The sequence below is a fragment of the Leptosomus discolor genome, chromosome 4 (genome assembly GCF_034619465.1).
Source record: "Leptosomus discolor isolate bLepDis1 chromosome 4, bLepDis1.hap2, whole genome shotgun sequence".
Taxonomy (NCBI): Eukaryota; Metazoa; Chordata; class Aves; order Leptosomiformes; family Leptosomidae; genus Leptosomus; species Leptosomus discolor.
Window position 1 is genome coordinate 27,509,454 of NC_141394.1, and position 22,130 is coordinate 27,531,583.

A 22,130-nucleotide genomic window follows, 5' to 3' on the forward strand; every position below is an offset into this window, starting at 1 on the left:
ACAGGAAAAGGTGTGAAACGCTTCTGTCTTTACTGGCACCACTTGAATCAAGAACAGGCACTAACAAGCAACGGCCTTGAGGAATTTACTTGTTGTGTTCCCTTGCCAGCCTCTCCCAGCAGGTGTTGCCATGTGGGGATTTGTACTAGAAAAAACCCAGATGCACACCGTAGGACGGGAGGGAGGGAGGGAGGGAGGGAGGGGAAGGGACACATGTGTGTGGGGAAGATTTAGATGAAATTAAAATCTGATGATCAATGAAAACAGAAGGTTTGATGGAAAGCCAAAGAACATTTTGCTTTCTAGTTTGCTCATGAAGAAATTCCATTTCCTGTGTAACTCCTCATTGCACATCTCCTTGTCATGCTATTGTGTGACCCACTGCACCTTTATAAAGTATCATTTGTTATCGATACAGACTGGATTGGAATCTAAAGATCTGTGTCAATTGAGGCAAATTATTTTACAGCTGAACATACCAGTGAAATGTCATTCATTGGTTCATCATTATTGTCACAACAGGAAAGGGAAAAGCAAGCAGATCCTTTGCCTGGGCTAGTAATTTTTCATAGGAGTTTTGCAAGGCTGTATGAAATCAGCTTTCCCAGCCTCTTCTCAATTCGCAAGACTAACACCCTAGGCTATCTCAGCCAATGCTCATTATTTTCCATTGAGTCACACTCATACTGATTCATTACAGAGATGCAACTGTTCCAAACTCCAGCCTTTCTCAAGAACTGCAGAAGAACTACATGCATACTGTGGAGAAAGCTGAGGAGTGGCATACACCAAGACAGGCTGATTGCTGCCACTCTTCCCTCCCCTTCTCTCCTTTAAGGAGAGATTAAGAGATAACACAAGAATTACAATACATTAACCCTGCTGCTCATGAGACAACCCCTAGTGCAATAGTTCAAAGAGGTAACACCATACAAAGACTAAGGCTTTCACAAAGTTAAAAAAATACTGGAAAGACACAGTGTATCTTGCCCCACTTCCACGGAAAAAGAACTTGCTGCAAGAACCACAGGCAAAGACAGTTCTTCTCTAATCCTAGAATGATTAATCACCACTGTTATAATCTTCATATTGTGCTAGCACAGAATGTTTCTTTGATTAACATCTTTGAATTTTTTCCAGGGGAAAAAAAAGCTCCAAAAACTGTACAGTGAACACCTGAAGATACTGCTGCTCCTATTAAAATGAGAAGTTTTCCATTGACTTTAACGAAATTAAGCCCTTAAGAACTGAGTATCCTAGGGATACTCAGTAAGGAGTAACATAAACAGAAAAAGAAGGAAAACTCAGTAAATAGCATCTTAGAGTGAAGTGGAAGAACTGACCAGACTCATGCTTTTCAGTATGCTAGAATGGGAGTAATTGAGCAGCTCAGGCCTTGCTTCATGCTAAACTACACCTTAAGGAAGAGCTCCATTAGTCTGCACAAGGGCAGTGAGGTGGTAGGTGCAAGAAAGCCTACTGCTCAACTGCTCCAGATAAATGCAGTGCCAAAATAACTCCACAAATCTGAAGACAGCTTCCTTTTCAAAATAACTTTGAAAGCTGTGATTAAAATGCAGTCAGTCCTGAGTAATTTCACACAAATTTACGTTGATATGCAGTAAGGTCTTATACACATACATGTATAAGACGCTTCCATTTAGTTTGCAAAATTAATTATTTATGTACTTACTTTGACCTGAGGGTATGATTTTTTGTTCTTTTCACTAGAAGCACCAGGAAGTCCACCATGTGAAGGCCCTTCACAAACGTATCGGAAACGAAAGCCCCTCTGTGGAAATAAAGGAAAAGAAACTTGAAAGCTGTTTAGAAACAATACTAAAAAAAAAAAAAAAGCACATGCACATGTGAGTGCATGCGCACAAACATACACACAAACAAGACTTGGCCAAACAGCCCACAAGCAGAAAAGTTACAACTGTTCATCCCTGAAATGCTGCCTGAGTGCTGGTTAACAAAGCATCACTGAACTGTAGCCCTGGAGAAACTGTTCTATTCTCACTCTTACACACAGCAGCAACCTGCAATTTTTCTTTTCGTAAGAGAAGATATTTTGAAGCAGATATATACTTTCAAAACAAAATAAAAATTAAAACATAGAGAATGCAAAAGCACATACTGTCTCCCATGACTGTCGCTAGGCAGAGAGAACTGAAGTCAACAATAAAGTTAGTCCAAAGCACCATAAAGAAAACAACACAGATGAAACAGAAATGCTTCTTCCTTCTGGGAAGAGCATATGACAGCTGTATCTCCAAGCAGAGTCCAGAAACAGCACAAAAGCTTCAGGGGAACTTTCAGTGGCTGGGTTTTCATCTCAGTTATATAAATAGATGTCTGAATATACTTTATGGAACTGCAGGATATTAGCAACCACTCTAGAGTACAGCTGTCCATTTATTCCATTTTTATTTATAGGAAATAACATCCCCTTTACAGGGTAATCTGTAAGGCACAGAAGATGCAACTCTTAAGCCAATATATTTAGTAACTCTAACTCTACTTAACAATATCATTTCATGTGGCCCCAACTTTGAACACTTTCAGATATACTCCCCAGTCCTACAATTTCTGGCAAAATCCCCATCTTATACAGGGCTCCGAGTGTCTGTCCAACCAGCACCAGTCAGTGTTGTATCATTCAGCAAGAATCATTCGGCTTCTTTCTAATAGTAGACAATTCTGAATTCAAAGTCTGTATTAGCTGACAGTGAACAACACAGTTAAATTACTTTGTAATCATTAGCTTCAACACCTATCTCACTAAAGCCTTTTCAGTTTAAGAACTTGTCTCCCAGGCAAATGTAATTCATCCTTAAGTACATATTTGCCTTCCTACAGTGAACTGAGTGACCGAGTGCATTGCAAGTGAAGTGCCCAGCTATGATGAGCTTGAACTCAAGCTGTCCAAAAGGCAAAGCAAGCTCTGCAGTCATGACGCGTAAGATGACCCAGTCTCTCTTCACCTCTGTGCTTTCGATCCAACAGATCCAGCAGTCACCTGTGTGGCCTTCCCCAGCCTTTTGCCCTCGCTATCCGAGCTATGTTTTCACACAAATAGTCCTACTCCCCCAAGCTGTCTCTTTGCTCCAAAAATGATTACAAGCACAGCGTTCTGCTGATGAATCACCCTCATCACCCTATTACAAACCATCACCCATCTTGCCTCATGGGTGCTCCACTACAGGAGCTGCTTGCTGAGAAGTCATGCATGGCAACAATGGTTTCTCCTTAGGTACTGCAACTGTAGGCTCCACCATGCAAAGACATAGCCTGATTTGTGATGAACTAAACAACCAAGGAATAGGCAGAGCATTCTTCCAAGAGTTCACCATGCACTGCTGTTTCACCTATGACCACGAAGCGTCCCTATTCCTCGAGGCACGCTCAAGCACAACAGTGCCTTTGGTATGCGGCTGAAACAAATGTTCTCTACCGACTCCCACCAGGAAGGCTGGATTGCGGCATGCTTTTGCACAAGACCACCCAGAGGAGGGGACAGCTTTTAGTCACCCTCTTCTTTCCTTTATTTAACAGCTCCATGAGGTAGGATTTTACATAACTGACTGGAAGAGGCAGGAAAGGTGTCTCCATACTGTAAAAGCTTCAGGAGGAATACTTGCAATTGCTGATGCCACCAGCTAAAGGGGAACAATACTCAGGCACACTTCAGGGCGATCTTCACCCAGCAATTACTTTGTACATCAGTTGCATGAAAACTAACCAGTGCATTGGGATGACTGTCAGAGGAGCATAACTGAGTGTCTGCTACAGAGTCACAAAAAAAGCTACATTCAAGTATTTATCTTCATTTTTCTGCGGTTATTCAAAACAGCCAACTGTGACGAAAAGAATCCCAAAGGACAACAGAATTTCTTTATGATGACAAAACACAAGTCAAAAGTTCCTGTAACTTAGGAACAGAATTAAATATTTTTAGTTTTTCTTTCATATGTTTCAAGAAGCATGAAACAAATTCTAAAAATCTTCCACATTTGGTCTTATTAATTACATTTCAAAATACTGGAGTACTCTAAGAGTCAATTCTAAGATGAAGAGTCTGTATTTCGAAAGACATCTTTTTAAAACCCTCAGGTTTCTTTTGTGTTATGACACTTCCAAGGTGACGCAAAGATGAAAACAGAACAAAACAGGAAATGATTTAACTACAAAAGTGAGAGGAAAAACTGCTCATCATTAAGTGCCACATTTGTTATGAGGGTTCAACCTGTTCAATACTAGATTTCTTTTTTCTCATCTTAAGACATAATTTTATTCAAAGCTGAATATAGTGACATAGCTACCTTGAAGATTTTCAAAATGTAATGCTGTTCTTACCTGTTTTGGCTGTTCTATGATTTGAAGATATGGTCCATCTGCTAACATAAAAGAAAGAAAAGTCATAATAGAAATTATAATTCTCTCACTAAGACACAGGAGTTGCACGAGTAAAATTAGTGTCCTTGAATGTCTTGAGATAAAATTTTTGAAAGCACCTAAGCATCTTCAGAACTTAAATGTTCATAAGTAATTTAATCATCTGTCAGTCTGTAATTTCCAACATTCCCTAAGACCAGTGGAGTAAGAAGGGAAGGATTAACTTAATATTAATTTTAGCTCAGAGGGCCTAAATGGGCAACTCTGATCACTCAGCTAAGACTCAAGGGTGAGTAAGAACAGGATCCTCCCCTTGCCACTGACAAGTAGCCTGGCCTTCCCGAGCTAAGGTTAACTTTTGTATTTAAACCCCTTGGGCTCTAAAGACTATACTCACAAGCTTTCGGCCCTAGGGCTTTCTACTGAATAGGTGCTTTTGAAAGTCTAGAGACAGCCAATGGGAAGCTCTGAGGTATGGGAATATAGGAGGAATTTAAGCTGTTTCAACATGCCCTAACAGTCAGAACTGCTTTAAAAAAAAAAAACCCTGGAATTGAGGAGACTAAACAATTTACATTCTTTTAATAATTTCAGATATACTTTTAAATATACTGTTCTGCTATGCCTCTAGAAACACTAAACACATTAATTTGAGCACAGACTCAGACTCTATGATGAGATCCATCTTTTGAGTATGATGCCAATACAAACGATTATGCTCTACTAAAATTCTATTTGTGTCTTTCAAAGAAGGCTTCCTTAAACAACTTTCAGTCTTGCACCACTCCCTGAACAGTGGCTAACTGCATACCATAAACCTCATTCAAAATTCACCAGTTTAAATAGCCTTTGAGCAGGCCCTAAATCCAATGAAAACTCAGTGCCACCAGAGTTAAGAATCCATCACCTGATCAAAGCTGAGCTCCAACTCTGACCATTTAAATTGTTTACATCGAGAAGGAAAGCTCTCTAGGTGGATGGCTGTGAAATACCTCTTAAAATGGAAGCCACTTCTGAGTCTGAAAACAACAGGTATTATTTCTTCCCTGCCTCTTGCTAAACAGAGAGGATGATTTGGATTTTAATGTTAAAAATTCAACTGTTATCAAAGCAGATCCCAAATGACAGCTTCACTGTCAATACCTATACAATATTTTGCCAGCCACATTCGTGTTGGAATTATGTATCATTGCTTATACTCTATTAAAGGTATTAAAGCTAAGGAATCAAGCAAGCTCACTGGGACATGTGAAACTTCCAAAGCAGACAAGCCACAGCTATGTGGCAGAGTCTGCAAGCATGTAAAGCACATCGTGCCCTGCCGACACCCAGGTGTTATCTGGATGCATCCTTCTCAGTTCCCCAATACAACTCCACTTTAATCAAACAGACCTTCATGTCTTTAGCCAGTACAGGTCTTAACTGAACAGGCTTCTCTCAAAACAAAAGTTTTGATAAATATGCTAACAGATGGAATTAGTATTTTGCTGTTGAAGCCAGCTGACTCAGCAACTGAATTAGCATCATGCCAAAATTACATTGCAAATGCCAGTCACAACAATTTCACATGCAAAAATAATTTATTTCCCAAGTCCAACACACTTCCCGTGAAAAAGCAAACAGTGCTATAATTAAAATCTTGAAGTCATGCAAACAATTGCCTTGACCTTATACACATCATCTTACATTAGAAAGCATGAAAAACAGTTTGGACTTTAAGACGTAGAGTGATACTTAGCTTTGGTGTGGTTTTTGTCTGTAACATGGAGCCAAGATGAGTTGAGTTGGGTTTAAGCATTATAGCAGCACTTACGACCTCTGTTCACCTCTAACCCTCCTCATGCTTTAGCCATCTAAAATCTTATACTTTAACAATCCAAGGCCTTGTATTTTCTGGGCACTGACAGAAATAATACACCTAAAATACGACTGCATAGTTCAACTTTCAAGCAAACCTCCAGGGCAGGATCTGCCAAGTAATTGTTCTTCGGCTGTTCACTCCTTAGGAATTCATTTTCAAGGCACATACGTTACGTTAGTATCAGCACAAAGCACAAAATAACTACTGCTTTCTCTTAAACATTAGCCAAAAAAGGAAGAGCTCTTTTATTCAACAGCTAAGTGGCTGTGGCAGTCTACCAGGATGCAGCAGACCCAGGTACCAACTTTTCCTCAGCATAAGGAAATTCAAACTCCTAAGAGGGATATACAGCATATTGGCATATTGGAAAGCTCAAGGGGAATTCTTTGTACTGCTGAAATGTTTTCACCTTGCACAGCACTTGTGAAAACTTGGGAAAATTGAAAACTTAGGACTGTGGTTCTTATGCCTCCTTGGAAAAAAAAGTTTATAAAAAGCATACAAATATACTGATACAAAAAAAAAAAAAATCAAAGTATCTTACACACTAATACTAGGAAAGTACAAAAAAGGTGTAGTGTAAATGTACAAGTGCAAATTATACATCTGTTAGAATTAATCCAGATTATATAAATCATATACCAATGTATTCAAACCAAGGTTTTCTGAGGTCTTATTTTAACCTTTGAGTTTTGTGACTAAACATTTTCTTTCTCATGATGACTAAGTAATTCTCTGGTATAGCATCTGAACGAGATAACAGTAACAATACAGAGAAGGCACTCTTAATGCAAGGCACTTAATTACATCTGAAACGCTATTTAAAAATAAAGCAGCAATATTCAAGGTAACTTCCAAGCATAAATGGCATATTATTTTGACTACAAAAAGGGTTTTACTTAGTGAAAGGTCTCATACAGCTGTCTTCTAAACTCTGGATACTTCCCCGAAGTACATTAGCCAGACAGCCTAACATTGGCTCTGTGTGGTTCCTTCTTTCTCTCTCTCTCTCTCTCTCTCTCTCTCTCTCTCTCATCCATCTCCCATGTGGAAAAGCAGAGATGTTTAGTGTTTACACAGGGAAGGTTTTAATATTCCATTTCTATTAGTAAGCATGTCCGGTCTAAGCAGACAGAGAGCAGGAATCTGAAGATGTGTAACTTGTAAGAGGAACTAACAATGACGAGATTTGTGACAACCTTTTGCACCTCTGTTCTAGGATGGAAAGTTGTTTTCTTCAAGTTCTTGTTTAATGAGTAACCCTCTTTTAAGTGTTAAACAACCACAAGAAGGAAAGCTACTTAATGCATAGCTTAAGTTCTACTTCTGCCCTACAGAGAGGCTGAAGCAGCATACAGTCATACAGCTGGCCTCTACACAGGAATGACACCCACAGTTGCCAAGAGCCAAGTTTTGACATGAGCACTCCTCACGATTTGCCTGGCACTGCCACACTCAGGAGGGCTAAGAACTGCTACTAACTCATGCAGACCTCCAGCCTGGAGGGGGTTTGGTGCAGACTGCCACGTACTGGGTATGCTTCAGTGCTTCCTTTTCTGCCTTCTCGCCTCGGTTGCCACAGACTGACTTGCATCCCACTGCCTCCCCTCCAGCCTGAGTCACAGTCCCACTTCCCCACGTCTTCTTCAACTGCTACATTTCTTCATTTTCCTTCCTGCCTGAGTCAGAGGCCCTCCTGTATCTTGACACTCCCACCACTTAGATTCTTTCTTCCTCTTGACAGGCCTCACCCTGCACACACACTTCCCAAAGGAGCACCCATCTTAGGCTCCCTTCTCAGTTCCTTCTCCTCATCAGAGCAAAGTCAAGAAAAAAGGGGTCTGTGAGGTTGGTGATATCCCTGCAAGCCTGGCAGCACCATAGGACTAGTGGGGTCTTTTTCCTAACAGTTTACCTAGTACCTGAAGCCATTCAATGTAACCTGCAAAGCTGGTCACGTCCCCCTCTCACCTCCTCTCTGTTGGTGGGTCCACCAGAACGGGCATCTCGCCCTTGTAATTGTGTGCTGTGGACATGGATGAAAACGCTCATAGCCTCTAGGTTTTGACTTTTAAATCCAATACCAGCCCTTTTGTGTCCATCCTGGCAGAGGTACCTTGCTGCTAAAAGCTCAGACTCTAGATCTATTGTCTTATCCTTCCTGAAAGCCTACCATTGCATTTGAATACCCTCCTCCTCAGGGATCCACCCACACAGGAACACTCTCCTGCATCTCAGCTCTGCAGTGTTCTAAGCATAATGTTTAAAGTAAGCAGCACACAGGCTTTGCTTAACCTCTCTCTTCCCTCAGTTCACTTTTCAAAATACAAACCTGGAAGATCTACAAAAAGCACCAGAAGCACTATGCAAGGGAAAATGAACGCTCATCTGATTTTTGGTGATCGTCAGGCTTCCTTGAATCTCTAACATTACGTCTCTCTGAAAAAGTATGAAACAAGGTTTTTTTAAGTGCCTTCTTTTTCCCTCTATGCCCTTCTCCTTTCTCAACAGCAAGCATCAGAGAGGGCTGGGCAGAGGAGGTTAAAGAAATACCAGAAAACTGTAATTTTAGCAGCCTTCAGGTTCAGCTGCTGATGGTCCTACTTCAACTTCACAGGCTTAAAAATGTAACACCTTAATGCCAACAGCTAGTTAGACCAGAGCCCTTAAATCCCCAAACAATTAACCAGTTCCCTAAACTACCTCTAACTGGCACACAGATTGCTACATTACATGGTTGTAGATGGCCTTGTATAATCAGAAGGAAGTGAGAAACACTCAAAATTATAAAATGCTTTGCTCAGAGCTCTGCCCATTTGTTCTCCAGTTTAAGGCATCCCTTTGTCCCTCCACTACACGGTGGTCACCATACTGATGTGTATCTGCTTTCACACTGCCTAAATACGTGCCATGGATACTGTCGAGAATGCCACTGAGGATTAGTACCTAACTCTCAATGGCAGGATACTTCCCAACAAGCCAAAGAAGAGGCTGTCTTTGTGACATACTGCCTTTGCTGCTTCTGCTGTTTTAAACACACAGCTCAGTCCTACAGTTTGCACTGTTAAGCCACTTGTTACAAACACATCCTTTTGTCACCAAAGGCACACAGAGCCTACTTCTCTTTCTAGATTTAGACGTGAATGTAGTACTTGAACCACGTAACTATCTACTACAGCTTGAGCCAAAATAACCAAGCGTAACACTTACTTAAAAATGACAGATATGAGATAGAGCGAGCAGATGCGTAAGCACCATCAACCTCATTGAGAAAATTCTCTCATCCATCTCAAACGTTTTCTACTGTTACTGTAAATATTAACAGCAGAACATCTGTCATCAGAAAGTCCCCAAATTCCCCAGCTACTTGTTGATTTAGCTACGCTGGCATGATATGGCAATCCACAGTTATATATTAAACTTGCCTGCCAATGTAGTAAGTCTGACATTGTGCGTTTACGAATGCACAGATTGGAAGATGTCGGCACCACACCAAATAACGAAGAACAACTGATGTCTTCGGTTCTTTCTGTTTAAATCATCCAACTATCCTACAGAAAAATCCTTTTTACAACACTTATTTCACCCTTTCCATCTCTCAGCTGGAAGTATTTTTGCTGTGTAGAAAGAAATCATTAGTTCCTGCTTGGAAACAACTAAAGCATAATATATAAATTATCATATTATAATATTATATATCATAACTGAAGAGCTAGTCCATAGTAACAACGCAACATAGTTTCAAGCAGGGGAGGCAGTAAGCATTACAGTGATACTATTCAAGAAACAAAATCACTATAGCATCATCAGATGCCATTGAAATGATCAACTTTTTCTAAAACTTATGATTAACTTTTTGGTTGTGATAACCCAAAATCCATGATCCTTTATGAAGTCTGATTCTGTACACAGGGGACTTGCCACCTATAGTGCAGCAGTAGATAAGAGCAGCGCCACTTAAAAAAAAAAAAAAAAAAAAAAAGCCTTTTCTAAGCAATTTTGCAAATTAAGTACAGAGCTAGATTTAGCCCAGTAAGTTTCCTGTGACTGCAGAACTCAGTGAATTCCTGACTCCCCCACATGGTTTTAAAAACAGCTGTCTTCTAGTTGAGACAGGACATAAGATATCTGAAAATCAGTTTCATATATCTGAATAAATTGTAAAGTCTGTCATGAGCAGTACAGAGTAAGCTTAAAATGTACGCGTAAAAGAGATCATTATGAGGAAATCAAAATTCCAATAACCTTACTTGTTCCACAGAAACTCTGGGAGAACAGTGAAAAAAACCCTTGGTATACAACGCACAAGCTCTTTAATCTCACACAGATGAATCTTACTGAACAATTTTATCTGCCTTAATAAAAATGCACTGCAAACAAACGATTGCAACATTAATTTGCTGGATACTCGTCCATATTTGTCAAGAGCTTTGCTCATCAGAACATTTTATCTTGAAACAAAATTATCTGTACCATATGTGTTTCTTGATCTTTCCTCACTACTATTGAGTCAAGAAAACTGAAGTATGGTTTAAACCAGGAAACACTGAAACAGAAAGCATGCCTTAATTCTTATTTTAAAATCAGCATTTATTGTTACTTTAGGGTGGAATTTTACCTATGAAGTAAAATGCTGACTGCTTACTGCAGTTTACCCTTCACACCTTCACTGGTGTCAAGGGTATCAAATGTTGTGAACAAAAGTGATTCACATTTTCGACAAAAGAAAGCAATCTGCAGATTGCCAGTCACAGAGTCAAACAGATCAACAACAGAAAGCTTTCCTGTTAAAAAACATTAATAGCAGTATTAGACATACATTATTTGAGATATATATTGAAAAAAACCTCATATGCTTAAGTAAATTTTTAGTCCCTTCCTCCTTTTGTATCAGTTACTCTAATAAAATAAGCAGGAGAAACAGAGTCTTCTAAATTCAAGCAAGAAGTAATACTCAAAGAAATTTAATAGGAAAAACCAAGCAGTTAATACTGGCTGCAATATAACACACTTCTATTCCTGTTCTGGAACCATTCTGGAAGAATTGTGTATCAGACCTTTGCAGAATATGACTTGCTTATCTTCAGCAGTTGCTTGCAAAATTTGACTCTGAACTTTCAAACTAGTGTTATTATTCAGGAAATTGTCAAGTACTTTTAATACCAGACTGCCACTTTACAGGAAACAGAGAAGTCACCAAGAAGGGAAAACAGATTCAAATGGCACAGGAAGTTGAATATACTCTACATTTTATTAGTGAAAAACAAGCACTTTAAGAACTATTACAACAAATGAAACAATGACACACTCTGCAAACTGGCAATACAAACATGTAGGTCACTAAAGATGCAAATTTAGAAAAAAACTCACAAAATAATTTATAAAAATTATTACTGAGGTCGCTCAAAGCTCTTTGGTCACTCAAATCATTTAACCAATTGAAACTTCCAGTTTCTGTACAAGCCGAAAGAAAATCAGATTTGCCTCACTGTTGAAAGTTTCATGAGGGTGAGAAAGAGATGCATAAGGGTGTAATAAAAAGTCTAGTTGATAACTTTGGGATCTAGTATTATGAAATACAGGAGTGTAAACAACAAAGCCTTTGAAAAGAACTTCACAAAAAAACAAACTGGAAGAAAGAGCAGGACAATGGCACAATCAAATAGCAACGGTTCCTACCTGTTCGTAGTGGTAAGTCTGAAGTGATGTAATTTGTATTACTAAACAATGCATTCATTCCCATCAGCTGATCCATTGCAAACATCTATATTGAAAGAAAATATACTCTTCATTACTACATATATACATAATTTCATAAAGCATCTATCAGCAAAGAATTTCAAACTTCTCTGCAAATATTAAGTCTGCAAACACCCTAGTGCAGTATGCAAACATTTTATATCTATTTATTTCTGCTGGCAACAGCAGCGCAGGCAAAGCTGGTAGTACTGACCAAGTTTCACCAGTATCATGAGACCACGCTGAGCTCAGCACAGTTCTTAAGCATGCATTTTGCTTACGTGCACTAACAGCTATATATTCAAGAGAGCTTACACAGTAAACTCTGAAAATCTGACCATAGATGTCTTGCCCAAGGCCTTGTTGCAAACCTGTAGTTTTCATTTCCATTTCTGTCACTAAAACCCACCAGACTACATTCCTTATGTAAATATACTTACAAGCTCTAATACAAGAAAACAGTATACCCAGGTTAAAGTTTTAGGGTTTTGGTGGTTTTTTTTTTTTAAACGCTTGACATGTCTTAATTCCCTGTAATTGTTGTCGGGTATAAATCTATCTTCTTCCAAAGTGGAGCAAGCATAAAGGAGAAAATAGTTTCTTTCGGGAAATTAAGGTGAGGAGAAATGATCTGTTCTTCACTTAAATTTTTCACTCAAGCACCATGGTCACGATTCCAATGAATCATGAAATAATCTAATGAGATCAGGAAGAGCTAGGCCTACTGATCTGTGTGAGCAAAGGAATATCTTAGTCATCAACGTAAATGCAAATTTCATAAAGATATTATAAGAAGGGGCCTTCCAGGGCATAAGGGGCTTTATTTTCAGATAAAGTCCAATGTCCACCCTAGAAGAAATTTCAGAGCAAGTGTCACAGGCAGATAGGACATAAAAATCAGGATTTTTTCCATTGCTTCTTTCAGCAGCCTAGCTTCCCTTTTCAGTTCAGCCATTTCATCAGTGGCAAGGCACTTTACAGGTCACATAAACACCTTAGAGAAAACAGGGTTTCAAAATAGGTTTCCCTATTTCCCTGAATGTTTCCCCAAACCCAATTTCTGCCAATAGCTAGAATGCTTTTGTATCTCCATGTTGTTAAGCCTAGGAAAGGACAATATGAGAGGAAGCCAAAACAGGAAAGAATATAGGGATATTGAAAATACACAAATCCACTTACTTGGGGATCAGGCACTCCCATAATATAGGGATCTTCTCCTGCCATTTTAAGTCCTGAAACACAAAAACATGATCAGAACTCTCAATATTTTCAATGTACAGCAATACAGAAACTTGAAAAATGTTAAGAGTTAAAGTCCCATCTCTGACCCCTCTTCCTTTACTCACAATAATGACTTCTAAAACACTCTTAAAATCCCTCAGGATTTGCAAGGGGCAGGCTAAGGACAGGCTAGGCTACAGCTAGGATTTTCCATTCCCTGCTCCCAAGCAACTAAAAATTATATTCTAAGTTCTGAAGTCAAACTCTATTAAAATCAGGAATTAATTTGTTTCTGTCTTTGCTCTGACTATTCCGCTACAAAGTTTCGCAAAAGCAGGGCTCTGCACCTTTACACAATAAAATGACTTCTGAGCATTCGTGAATGAACCCTAATAGTTTTCTTGTGAAGTATTACTAAATGAAAGATAAAGATACCCAAGAAAGAACATCAAGATTTTTTTCTTTAAACAGAAACAGGAGTCAAACACTGGCTAATTTTGGACACCTTGTTTCCAGAGGTCCACAAGTGCTTGCACCCACAACAACTCAGGGCTGACAATGACCATTTTGGATGTGCAACATACCTAACCCTCTCTCACAGGTCTACGTGTAAAAATGCTGGACGCTAGGAAAGTTTAGCCTGGCTTAGTTTTCCTGGGCCCAGTAGCAAGCCAGAGCCTGGAAATTTTCTTATGAATTTATTAGGTCTATTATAAAAATCAGTATTATTTCCTTTCCTGTAGATGTTATTGAAAGAATTACCATTTCACTTACGCTGATGTTACTGAAAAGGGCTCTCCAAGAGAGTATCTGAAAATAACTGCAGTGACTATTCAAAGAGACTCATGTCTGCATGCAAGCAGACACTTTAAATAAGGTTAATAACTAATAGACGATAGAAACATGTCACCGGCTCTCATATTCCACCACAATGAACATGAGCCATGTTTTCCAGCAAAGTGAACTGTGAAAACCTACTGCCCTATGAAAGAGTGACAAGTGATCAGTAAACCAGTAAAGAAAAAGTGAGTCACTGAGTACCTTCTACAGGAACTAGAAAGGCAGATATCAAAAAGCAAACTGGAATACTCAGGTACTTCACTTTAATGGAGGCTCAACTCAGCCTGTTAACAAGCTCCAAAGAAATCATATAGCCACTTGTCCCACAGAGGTAGAAAACGTTAGAAAATTTAAAAAGGAGGAATAGGAGACACTTAATACCCAGATGACTTCCAGAAAAGCAGACTATGAGGATAAGATTATTTTTTAACCTAGAAAATAAAAGTACTCACCTGTTCATAATTCAATTTTAGAGAGAAATATTTACTGGGTTATATTTATTTGTTGTATTTGAGCAAGTATCAAATAACTGGTCATAAGATTTCAGCAAAAAAATGAGTAACAGAAATAACAAACAGCCAGTCACCACCTAATACATCAGGATTTCACCAATAACAAATACCAGTCAATCACATTATCTCACAGGCACATTCTGCAAAGCATTATTTTAATCAATAATTTGCTATTATCAATCTTTATGGAAAAAAAAGTCAATATACAAGGCATAACAAAACCTTCAGCATACAAGAAACTTTACAAAGAGGTTTTGATATTCTGTTCCATAGAAAGAATATAACCCTCACCACCAATTGACAAGTTACTGAAATCACTGAAATAACTGTAATATAGTTTTTGGCAAACACTTTCCAGTATAAGGTGTAAATATAACAGAAAACAATCTGAAGACCTCAACAGCAGCATTTTTTAGGAAGCATCAGAAAATATCCACCCTGCTGATGCACACTGATTAGGTAACGGAACGCAAATGCCAGATTTCTTCTGTGTAAACAGAATAAAAACTGGTCCTAAAAGCCTTGTTTTGTGTTCTCTCATAGTTAATCACTTACTATTTCATGAGTGATATATGCAAAACTGTGTTCCAAAATATCTAAAGTACCCAGGTAAGATGGTAAATACACTTGTTCAGAAAAAAATGATTGAGGAGCTAATATATTCACAGAATCACAGACTGGCAGGAATTGGAAGGGACCTCTGGAGATCAGGAAGGGACCTCTGGAGATCAAATATGAATAGCATCTGCCCACTTGTCTGTTTGCTAAATGTATACTTCCTTGCAAAACTTTCAAACAAAGCATTTCACAGCTTTGTCTATAAGCCCAATAGGATAAATTTAACAGCATGTTATATCGTCTTTGCCCTATTCTCATTTTTCACATTGCATCACTCTTCACTCCAGCAGGACTCTGTGGGAGAAGGGCAGTTCTCACAGCTGCTATGCCTCCTGGTCACATTTACAGTTCTACAATACATGACTTCAACAAAGTGGAAAAGTACCACAGAGGCAGTATTTCTGAAAATTTTAAAATCTTTTTAATTTAAAGTACTTTGATATAAAAATTACAATCCATACAGAAATAAAACTTAGGTCTATCTAAATCAGTCCTTCAGTTTAATCTGACCAAAATTGTTATTTCTGACTTTTTGGCTGATGCAATGAACAATGTCATGACAGCAAAACAGTAGTCATTAAAGACGAACGTTACACTCAGAAGCAGGAAGGCAACTACCCACATACTAACCAGTTGCTGTTGGTATGTACTACTGAATTTCTAACCAGGTATTAAACACAATCTCTCCCGCACCAAAAGCACAGGTGTCTCTTACTTGAGACCTTCTGTGCTCAGCAGGCAGCTGCAATGCTGGGGGGAGAGGTTTATTATAAAGACAGGATGATTTAGACATGCAAACATATGCCTTTGTGTATGTAAGCTGACACTTGATTGCATTTTCAGGGCCTAGACAAAAATTAACCCAGCAGTTTAAAATGACCCCTCTAAATGACTGAAGACACTCTCAGCTTCATTACATGTTTTGTCACCTTTCAAAGTCAATCAAGTGACAAAAATGTTCTGTGAGCCCTACCTCCAAAACAGAATTTGTTTCCTTAGGATTTATTTAGTTAACAAAACCCTAAGCCTCCTCTTCTTACAAGAAAACTGGGGCAAATCCAGGGAGCCAATAACATGACTAAAAACCAAAACACACGTGCAGAAAAACAGATCCTAGCATTAACTGTATGGCTTTTAATTGGCCTCTTCCTTTATTGCTTGCATTTCTAAGCACCTTTCCTACATACATTAAATGGCAAGATTAGCATCTACCATGAGTAGCTTTGTTCATTCTCTCCTTACATGAGCTATATTTTGGGGTACAGATTGTTTTTACCCAAGCTGTATTTGCCACTACATGCACCTTAGAGAAGTTAAGTCAAAACCACGTCTCTCTCATTTGAAGACGACTGGGATTAAAATTGTTTTGCGTATGTTTCTGTTACCATATATGCCTGCTTCCCACATTAACTCTGAATCCCACAAACTGTACTGCAAACTTGCACCTACAATTTAAAAAAAAAATACCCCCACACTTGCAGACCACAATCAACCACGACAGTCTCCACCCTGGAAATCGTCTGAAGTCTTTCATATAACGGGGCACAGGAAACTAAATATTTCAACTCACAGTATATTTTAGTGTGAAAATTCAAAGGTGTCTAGGAGTCATTTAGCTCCTAGTGCAATGGGAAAATGTAAAATCCAGCTAAACTTGTCCAAAAACCACACAGCTGTGCCTGCTGAGAGACTGTAAGCGTGTATGCGTGTGCATATGCATATGAGTGCAGTATTTCTTTCTGCCCACAGCGGGTCAATTGCCATTGTGAAAAAAAGGTTAAAAAAAGGAGAAAAGAGAAAAAAAACTAGGAAAAAAATATATATACATAGACACATATGGAAGATAGTGGGTCTGCACTAACCAACCAAGCAAACACAACAGCAGTCACTTTGCATCACTACTCCTCCTTAAAAAACCAAACAATACCAGGTACAAGTAGGCACAGCTGGAAGACCACGAGTTCATTTATTGTATTCTGAATATTTGTTTTAAAGCTTCAAAAGGATCAGGCATTTAAAATGGAAGTAACACAATTAACGTAGAAACGTTCTCATCCACAAAAAGAATTCTTATTTCTGTTTATCTTGATCATTTGATTTCCGATTTCTCTCCTGCTGTTCTCCCAACACACATTGTATTTAACTACCTTTTAAAAACAAAGATAGGTTTCTCTAACCGACTTTTTTTAGCTCCTTGATTTTTTGGAGTCCAGGTCCTTCCCTCTACTGTGCTTCAACTTTCCAGCCTGACTTTTAAAAATGAGGTAAACATTTTCCTCCGATACCAGTATCCAATCCAATACCTACAAACAGGGAATGGGACTTCTTTCTACTATCTTTCTACAGACAAGCATAACCTGACACAAATTTCATCATCTATGAGGAATCAAGCTTTAATATTTTATTCAAATACTATTAGTCCAGTTATTTCTGAAAACATTTACAGACTTCTCACCCAGCAGCTGCACGCCTTTTAAAAAACCAAGACTTCAAACTTCATTCTTTTTCTTTCTAGCTTTGTTCTCATACTGGCCTGGCTAAAAACCTGAACAGTCTATATACACTAACAAATTAGGAAGACTTGTTATTCCTCCAAGCAGGAGACGAACTCATTCAAATATTACCCTAATTAGCTGAACAATGTCCCCCGTACCAAAAAATTTGGGGCTTTAGTGCCCCAAATCTATCTATCCATGTTTTAAAGTGCACCAATGCACTGACTGGTGAAGCTAACATTTCACATAGGACCAGAGGAAAAAAAAAAACAAACAACAAACCAGAACATGACATATTCTTCCTTTCCCAAACCTTCAAAGAAAGACACAGTAAGAAGGTCTCTACTTTTAATTTATGTTCTTTGAATATAAATGCATTTCTAAAAATCAATTTGGAGAGATGAAAGATGAACAGTATGACCAACTTCTCTACCCACAAAGACCTGCCTCATCATAAAAGAGCGTGATGCCTGGTGGAAATTCTTACCAGCCACCCAACTCTCAAACTTTCTGTACTTTGAGGCCACCAAACAAAATAAAAGCATAAAAATTGATGTGACAGGATCATTATATCATCAGAAAATGAATGCAAAAGACTAGCATCAGGGTATCTGCCTGCTGTTGTGTTTTAAAATAATCGACTCATCTTTTCTAAAACCTGTCCACTATTTTTTAATCAATTCAGTATAAAGACTGAGTTCAGGGCAGATTTAATATTTTACAGAAGAAGGTTTGGTTACAGCACAGAGCAGTTTAACAGGATGGAAATTAAGGCATATTCTGTAAAAGGTACACTGAATATATGTACGTTAGTGAATCATGATCTTTATTACCCAGAGTTCATCATACTTGTGAATTGGAATTGTCTGATAGTTCAAATAAATTTCTATGTTGAAGAACATCCATCTCTTACTTTGTGAGATGTTTTACATCAACCTGTTCTCAACTTTCAAGGCTGGGATTCAGAAAGCAAGCTTCTGAAAGAACTACTACACTTCAGCTAACTTGATATACTGAAAGCACAGTTCTTCCTGCAAGTTTTCTAGCAGAGTGGGTTTTTTTCTTTTTAACTTGGCTTTCATTGAAATTCACCTGTTAAAAATAAACTTCTTTAACTGGATACTGAATGAAAGTCATGAAATACATTGTGATTGTGCTCCTAGCCCGTTTTGTGTTTGTCTAGGGGTTTTTTTTGCTTATTAGAGAGGAATAAGGATAAAAGAGAGGCAAATATATTGGTGTTTTATATATTATATTGTAAGTAAATTTTTGCTACATCAGGGCTATAAAACATGGCAGCCTATTTGATTGCAGAGAACTACGTTTTTAGAAACAGCATCAAGTTTTCTGAAATCCTGTAGCAGCTAAGAAATACTGAGATAGAAACAGTAACTGTTGCACCGTACAGCCTCTACAATGTGTTTTACCTGGTACTGTTTACTTCTTTTAGCGGCAACTACCCATCCCTGAGCCTCTCTTTTGTATCCTCTGCAAAACATAATCTGCATCTGCATAGACACAATTATTTTAGAGATCAGCATTTCCCAAATGGAGATGCTGGGAAATGTATTGTGCAACAGACCTGCGAGTTGCTGGTCAGGGCTGGAAGCAGGACAAGAACTGCTGAGATGATTTTGGCTAGAGGACAGAGGACGCTGTTCTGACAGAACAGAGATTCTGATCCAAGACGTTTAGTCTCAAGCCTTGATCACTGCAGTGCCTTCAAAGTCAGGATGCTGCTCCTTCAACGCCTGGCCTTTTCACCCTAGCTCTGGCCACCTCCTCTCAACTTCATCCAGCACTTCATTTCCCTTGTAACCCAGTTATTTTTCCAAAAATACCTGGAGCACAGCTCCACTGCAAAAACCTTTGGTGCACAATATATTCTTAAAGAGTACCGGGAAGGAAAAACGCAAGTTTGAGAATTGCTGTTTTCTACCTCTGCACAAAATAGCAGGCCATACATATACACAGGCTTAGGTCTCCTGATGCTTCAGAGGACACACAAGTTGGGTCACAAACCTGCAGCAGTCACATGCACAACCCTTAGTTTAAGCCGTGCATGACTTTCTAACCACTTCAATTCTCTAAGGCTGAATAAAAGATGCTTTTCTTAAGAATAATAAATCCCATTTTTATTAAAAGCAATGTTAACACCAGTGGGAATATTGTACAGACAGGAATCCAAACAGTTTCTGGCATTTTGACCTGCTTAAAGCAGGTCTACACAACTAAACTCTACCAGCTGTTAGCTACCAGCACCTTGTACTTCCATTACTGTTGCCATCAACAAAGCTGCTGTAGAAGAAAATTTTCTGGAGAAGGGAAGAGACATCGCTCTCCCAAACACTAACCAAGCAAAATCTTAACACAGCAAAAAGGTTTTACCAATGGTTATTTTATTTACATTCTTCTCAATCACTCATTTTGATGGCATCTATTTTAATAAATTATACTGTTTCTGAAGTGCTCAGGCAAAATTTTTGTGCTGAGACAAATAGTTATCATTTAGATGAACACTGTCCTGATGCAAAGTCTGGAAAAACTGGGAAAATGTGAGCTACAATTACACATGCGTTTTTCTTTTTAAAATAAAAGTAAAAGATGTGCTACAGACAGCAAATCTCTGAATTATTCAAAATAAGACATGACAAAATATACAAAGTAAATGGAACTAAAATATTAAGGGAATATCATGCACACTTTCACGCATATTACTGGCACAGATCTCTTTAGTACAAACAGGAAAGAAAACATTTTAAAAACTATGAGAAGTGATTGCTAACTCGTTCAAACCGAGCAGGAGCTAACATTTCTTTGAAGGGATTTTAACTTAGTAATGAAGCAGACTTGAAATCTGAAGTTTGCCTTTAAATGTTGAAAGTTTACTATTATTTCTTCTCCCATCTATGACTTCAATACCTTGGGGGTGTAGGGGCTGTTTTAAGGAAACTGTATTCTCAGTATAAAACTCAACAACACTCAATTTCCACAAAAGCCGCATACAGAAGCTTTATTTTTTACTTTCCTTCAACTATTACAAAGATGTGTAATCTGTGAATAAAGATTTTAGTATAATTTCTCAGTATACAGGTGAGAAAAGGTTTGTGCAGAGAGGCATTTTTATCAAAGACACTACTTTCCTCTGCAGACTTTTTCTCACCTGTAGACTGCTGCAGCTGCAATAACACTACATAACCCTAAATGACACTGTTTGTTTTTCTAATATAACAACACAAATTGCCTCCTCTTGTTATTAATTAAGGCTGCTTATTATTTCCTGTTGGGTGGGACCTGGGAGTTCTGGCTGTGTATTTTTAAAATTAAAAAACTGCTTAAGTTAAAATTGTCAAATATTTTCAGTCATGAGCAGATGCATTATTGGACAACAGTATAAAAACTACAAAGCATTTAGGAAATGAAATCAATCAGAAGTGTGATGCTCTGAATCAGAGTTGCTGGATGCAGAATTATTGTAGGAAATCTAGATTCAAATTTATTACACTAGGTAAGTACTAAGTTCGAAGCAAAATTCATAGCATGAGGAAATTCACTTGGCAAAGATTAACTAGACTACCTGGATGGTTGCTTTACTAAGTATCTTTACAAACAGAATTTTCCTGTGTTTTATGCCTTTCCCAAGTGTCAAAGCAGTGAACTAATACAACAAAGAGGAAACACTAAGATGCCATAAACACAGAAACTGTTGTCCCAGGATATTGTTAGAATAAAGTCAGAATGTTTTTGCTAAAACATATTCAAAGCAACTTAAACCAAAGGAATAAACAGTATTCAAATATATGGCAAACATACTCTGGTATATGTATAATGCTAAGTATATGTAAAAACACTAAGGTTCAACACAGTAAAACAACTCTAGTAACTACACTGTATTTTACCCACATTGGGTGATAATACTACTTGAACTAACCCGAATATCATGTTAACATGCTGTTACTTTTTCCTACAGAGTAAAAAGAATCACTGACTGTTCTTTAGGAATAGTTCTAGTCCATGCAAAGTTGTTAATCAAAGTGAAATTTTAACTTAAAAAGCTGTTAAATAACCATTCTGTAAGACTTAAGTGTAATGAATCATCAATATTCAACAGCAAACCTTTTTCCTTTTTGAAGGGGAAAGAACAGCATTTCTGAGAAGACAAGTAACAAGCAAATTGAAGATTTCAGAAGTCCAGTTCACATAAGGTTTGCTGTATCAGCAGGTACTTTCACACAGGTTCTGGTGTCTTACTGAAACACAGTCCCTAATTTCACAAACAGCACCAGCAGCGGAAGAGTGATCAGAAAATACCAAGGGCTGTTACCACTACAAACACAAAAGTGATGTAAGGGATTCTCAGTGTCCTTTTGGTTTCAAACAGCAACTTAAAATGTAACATGACAGAAACAGTCAGTTAAATACCAGTAAGTGGAATCAAGTAGGTAG

At 38.2% G+C, this 22,130-nt stretch overlaps 1 protein-coding gene across 2 annotated transcripts in view; it reads right to left on the reverse strand.

Moving 5' to 3' along the window:
* NFKB1 (nuclear factor kappa B subunit 1) overlaps window positions 1–19,971 on the reverse strand; it is a 54,424-nt gene extending 34,453 nt beyond the window's left edge. The window contains exons 1-5 of one of the 2 annotated variants that reach the window (XM_009950871.2): window positions 19,947–19,971; window positions 13,178–13,230; window positions 11,939–12,023; window positions 4,360–4,400; window positions 1,694–1,792 (exon numbers count right to left, since the gene is read on the reverse strand). In XM_009950871.2, the coding sequence (XP_009949173.2) occupies window positions 1,694–1,792; window positions 4,360–4,400; window positions 11,939–12,023; window positions 13,178–13,230; window positions 19,947–19,971 (303 nt within the window). Of the gene's footprint in view, window positions 1–1,693; window positions 1,793–4,359; window positions 4,401–11,938; window positions 12,024–13,177; window positions 13,231–19,946 lie in introns of those variants that run through there. The other variant, XM_086464615.1, reaches the window with a different exon arrangement.
* Window positions 19,972–22,130: the final 2,159 nt, after the last annotated feature.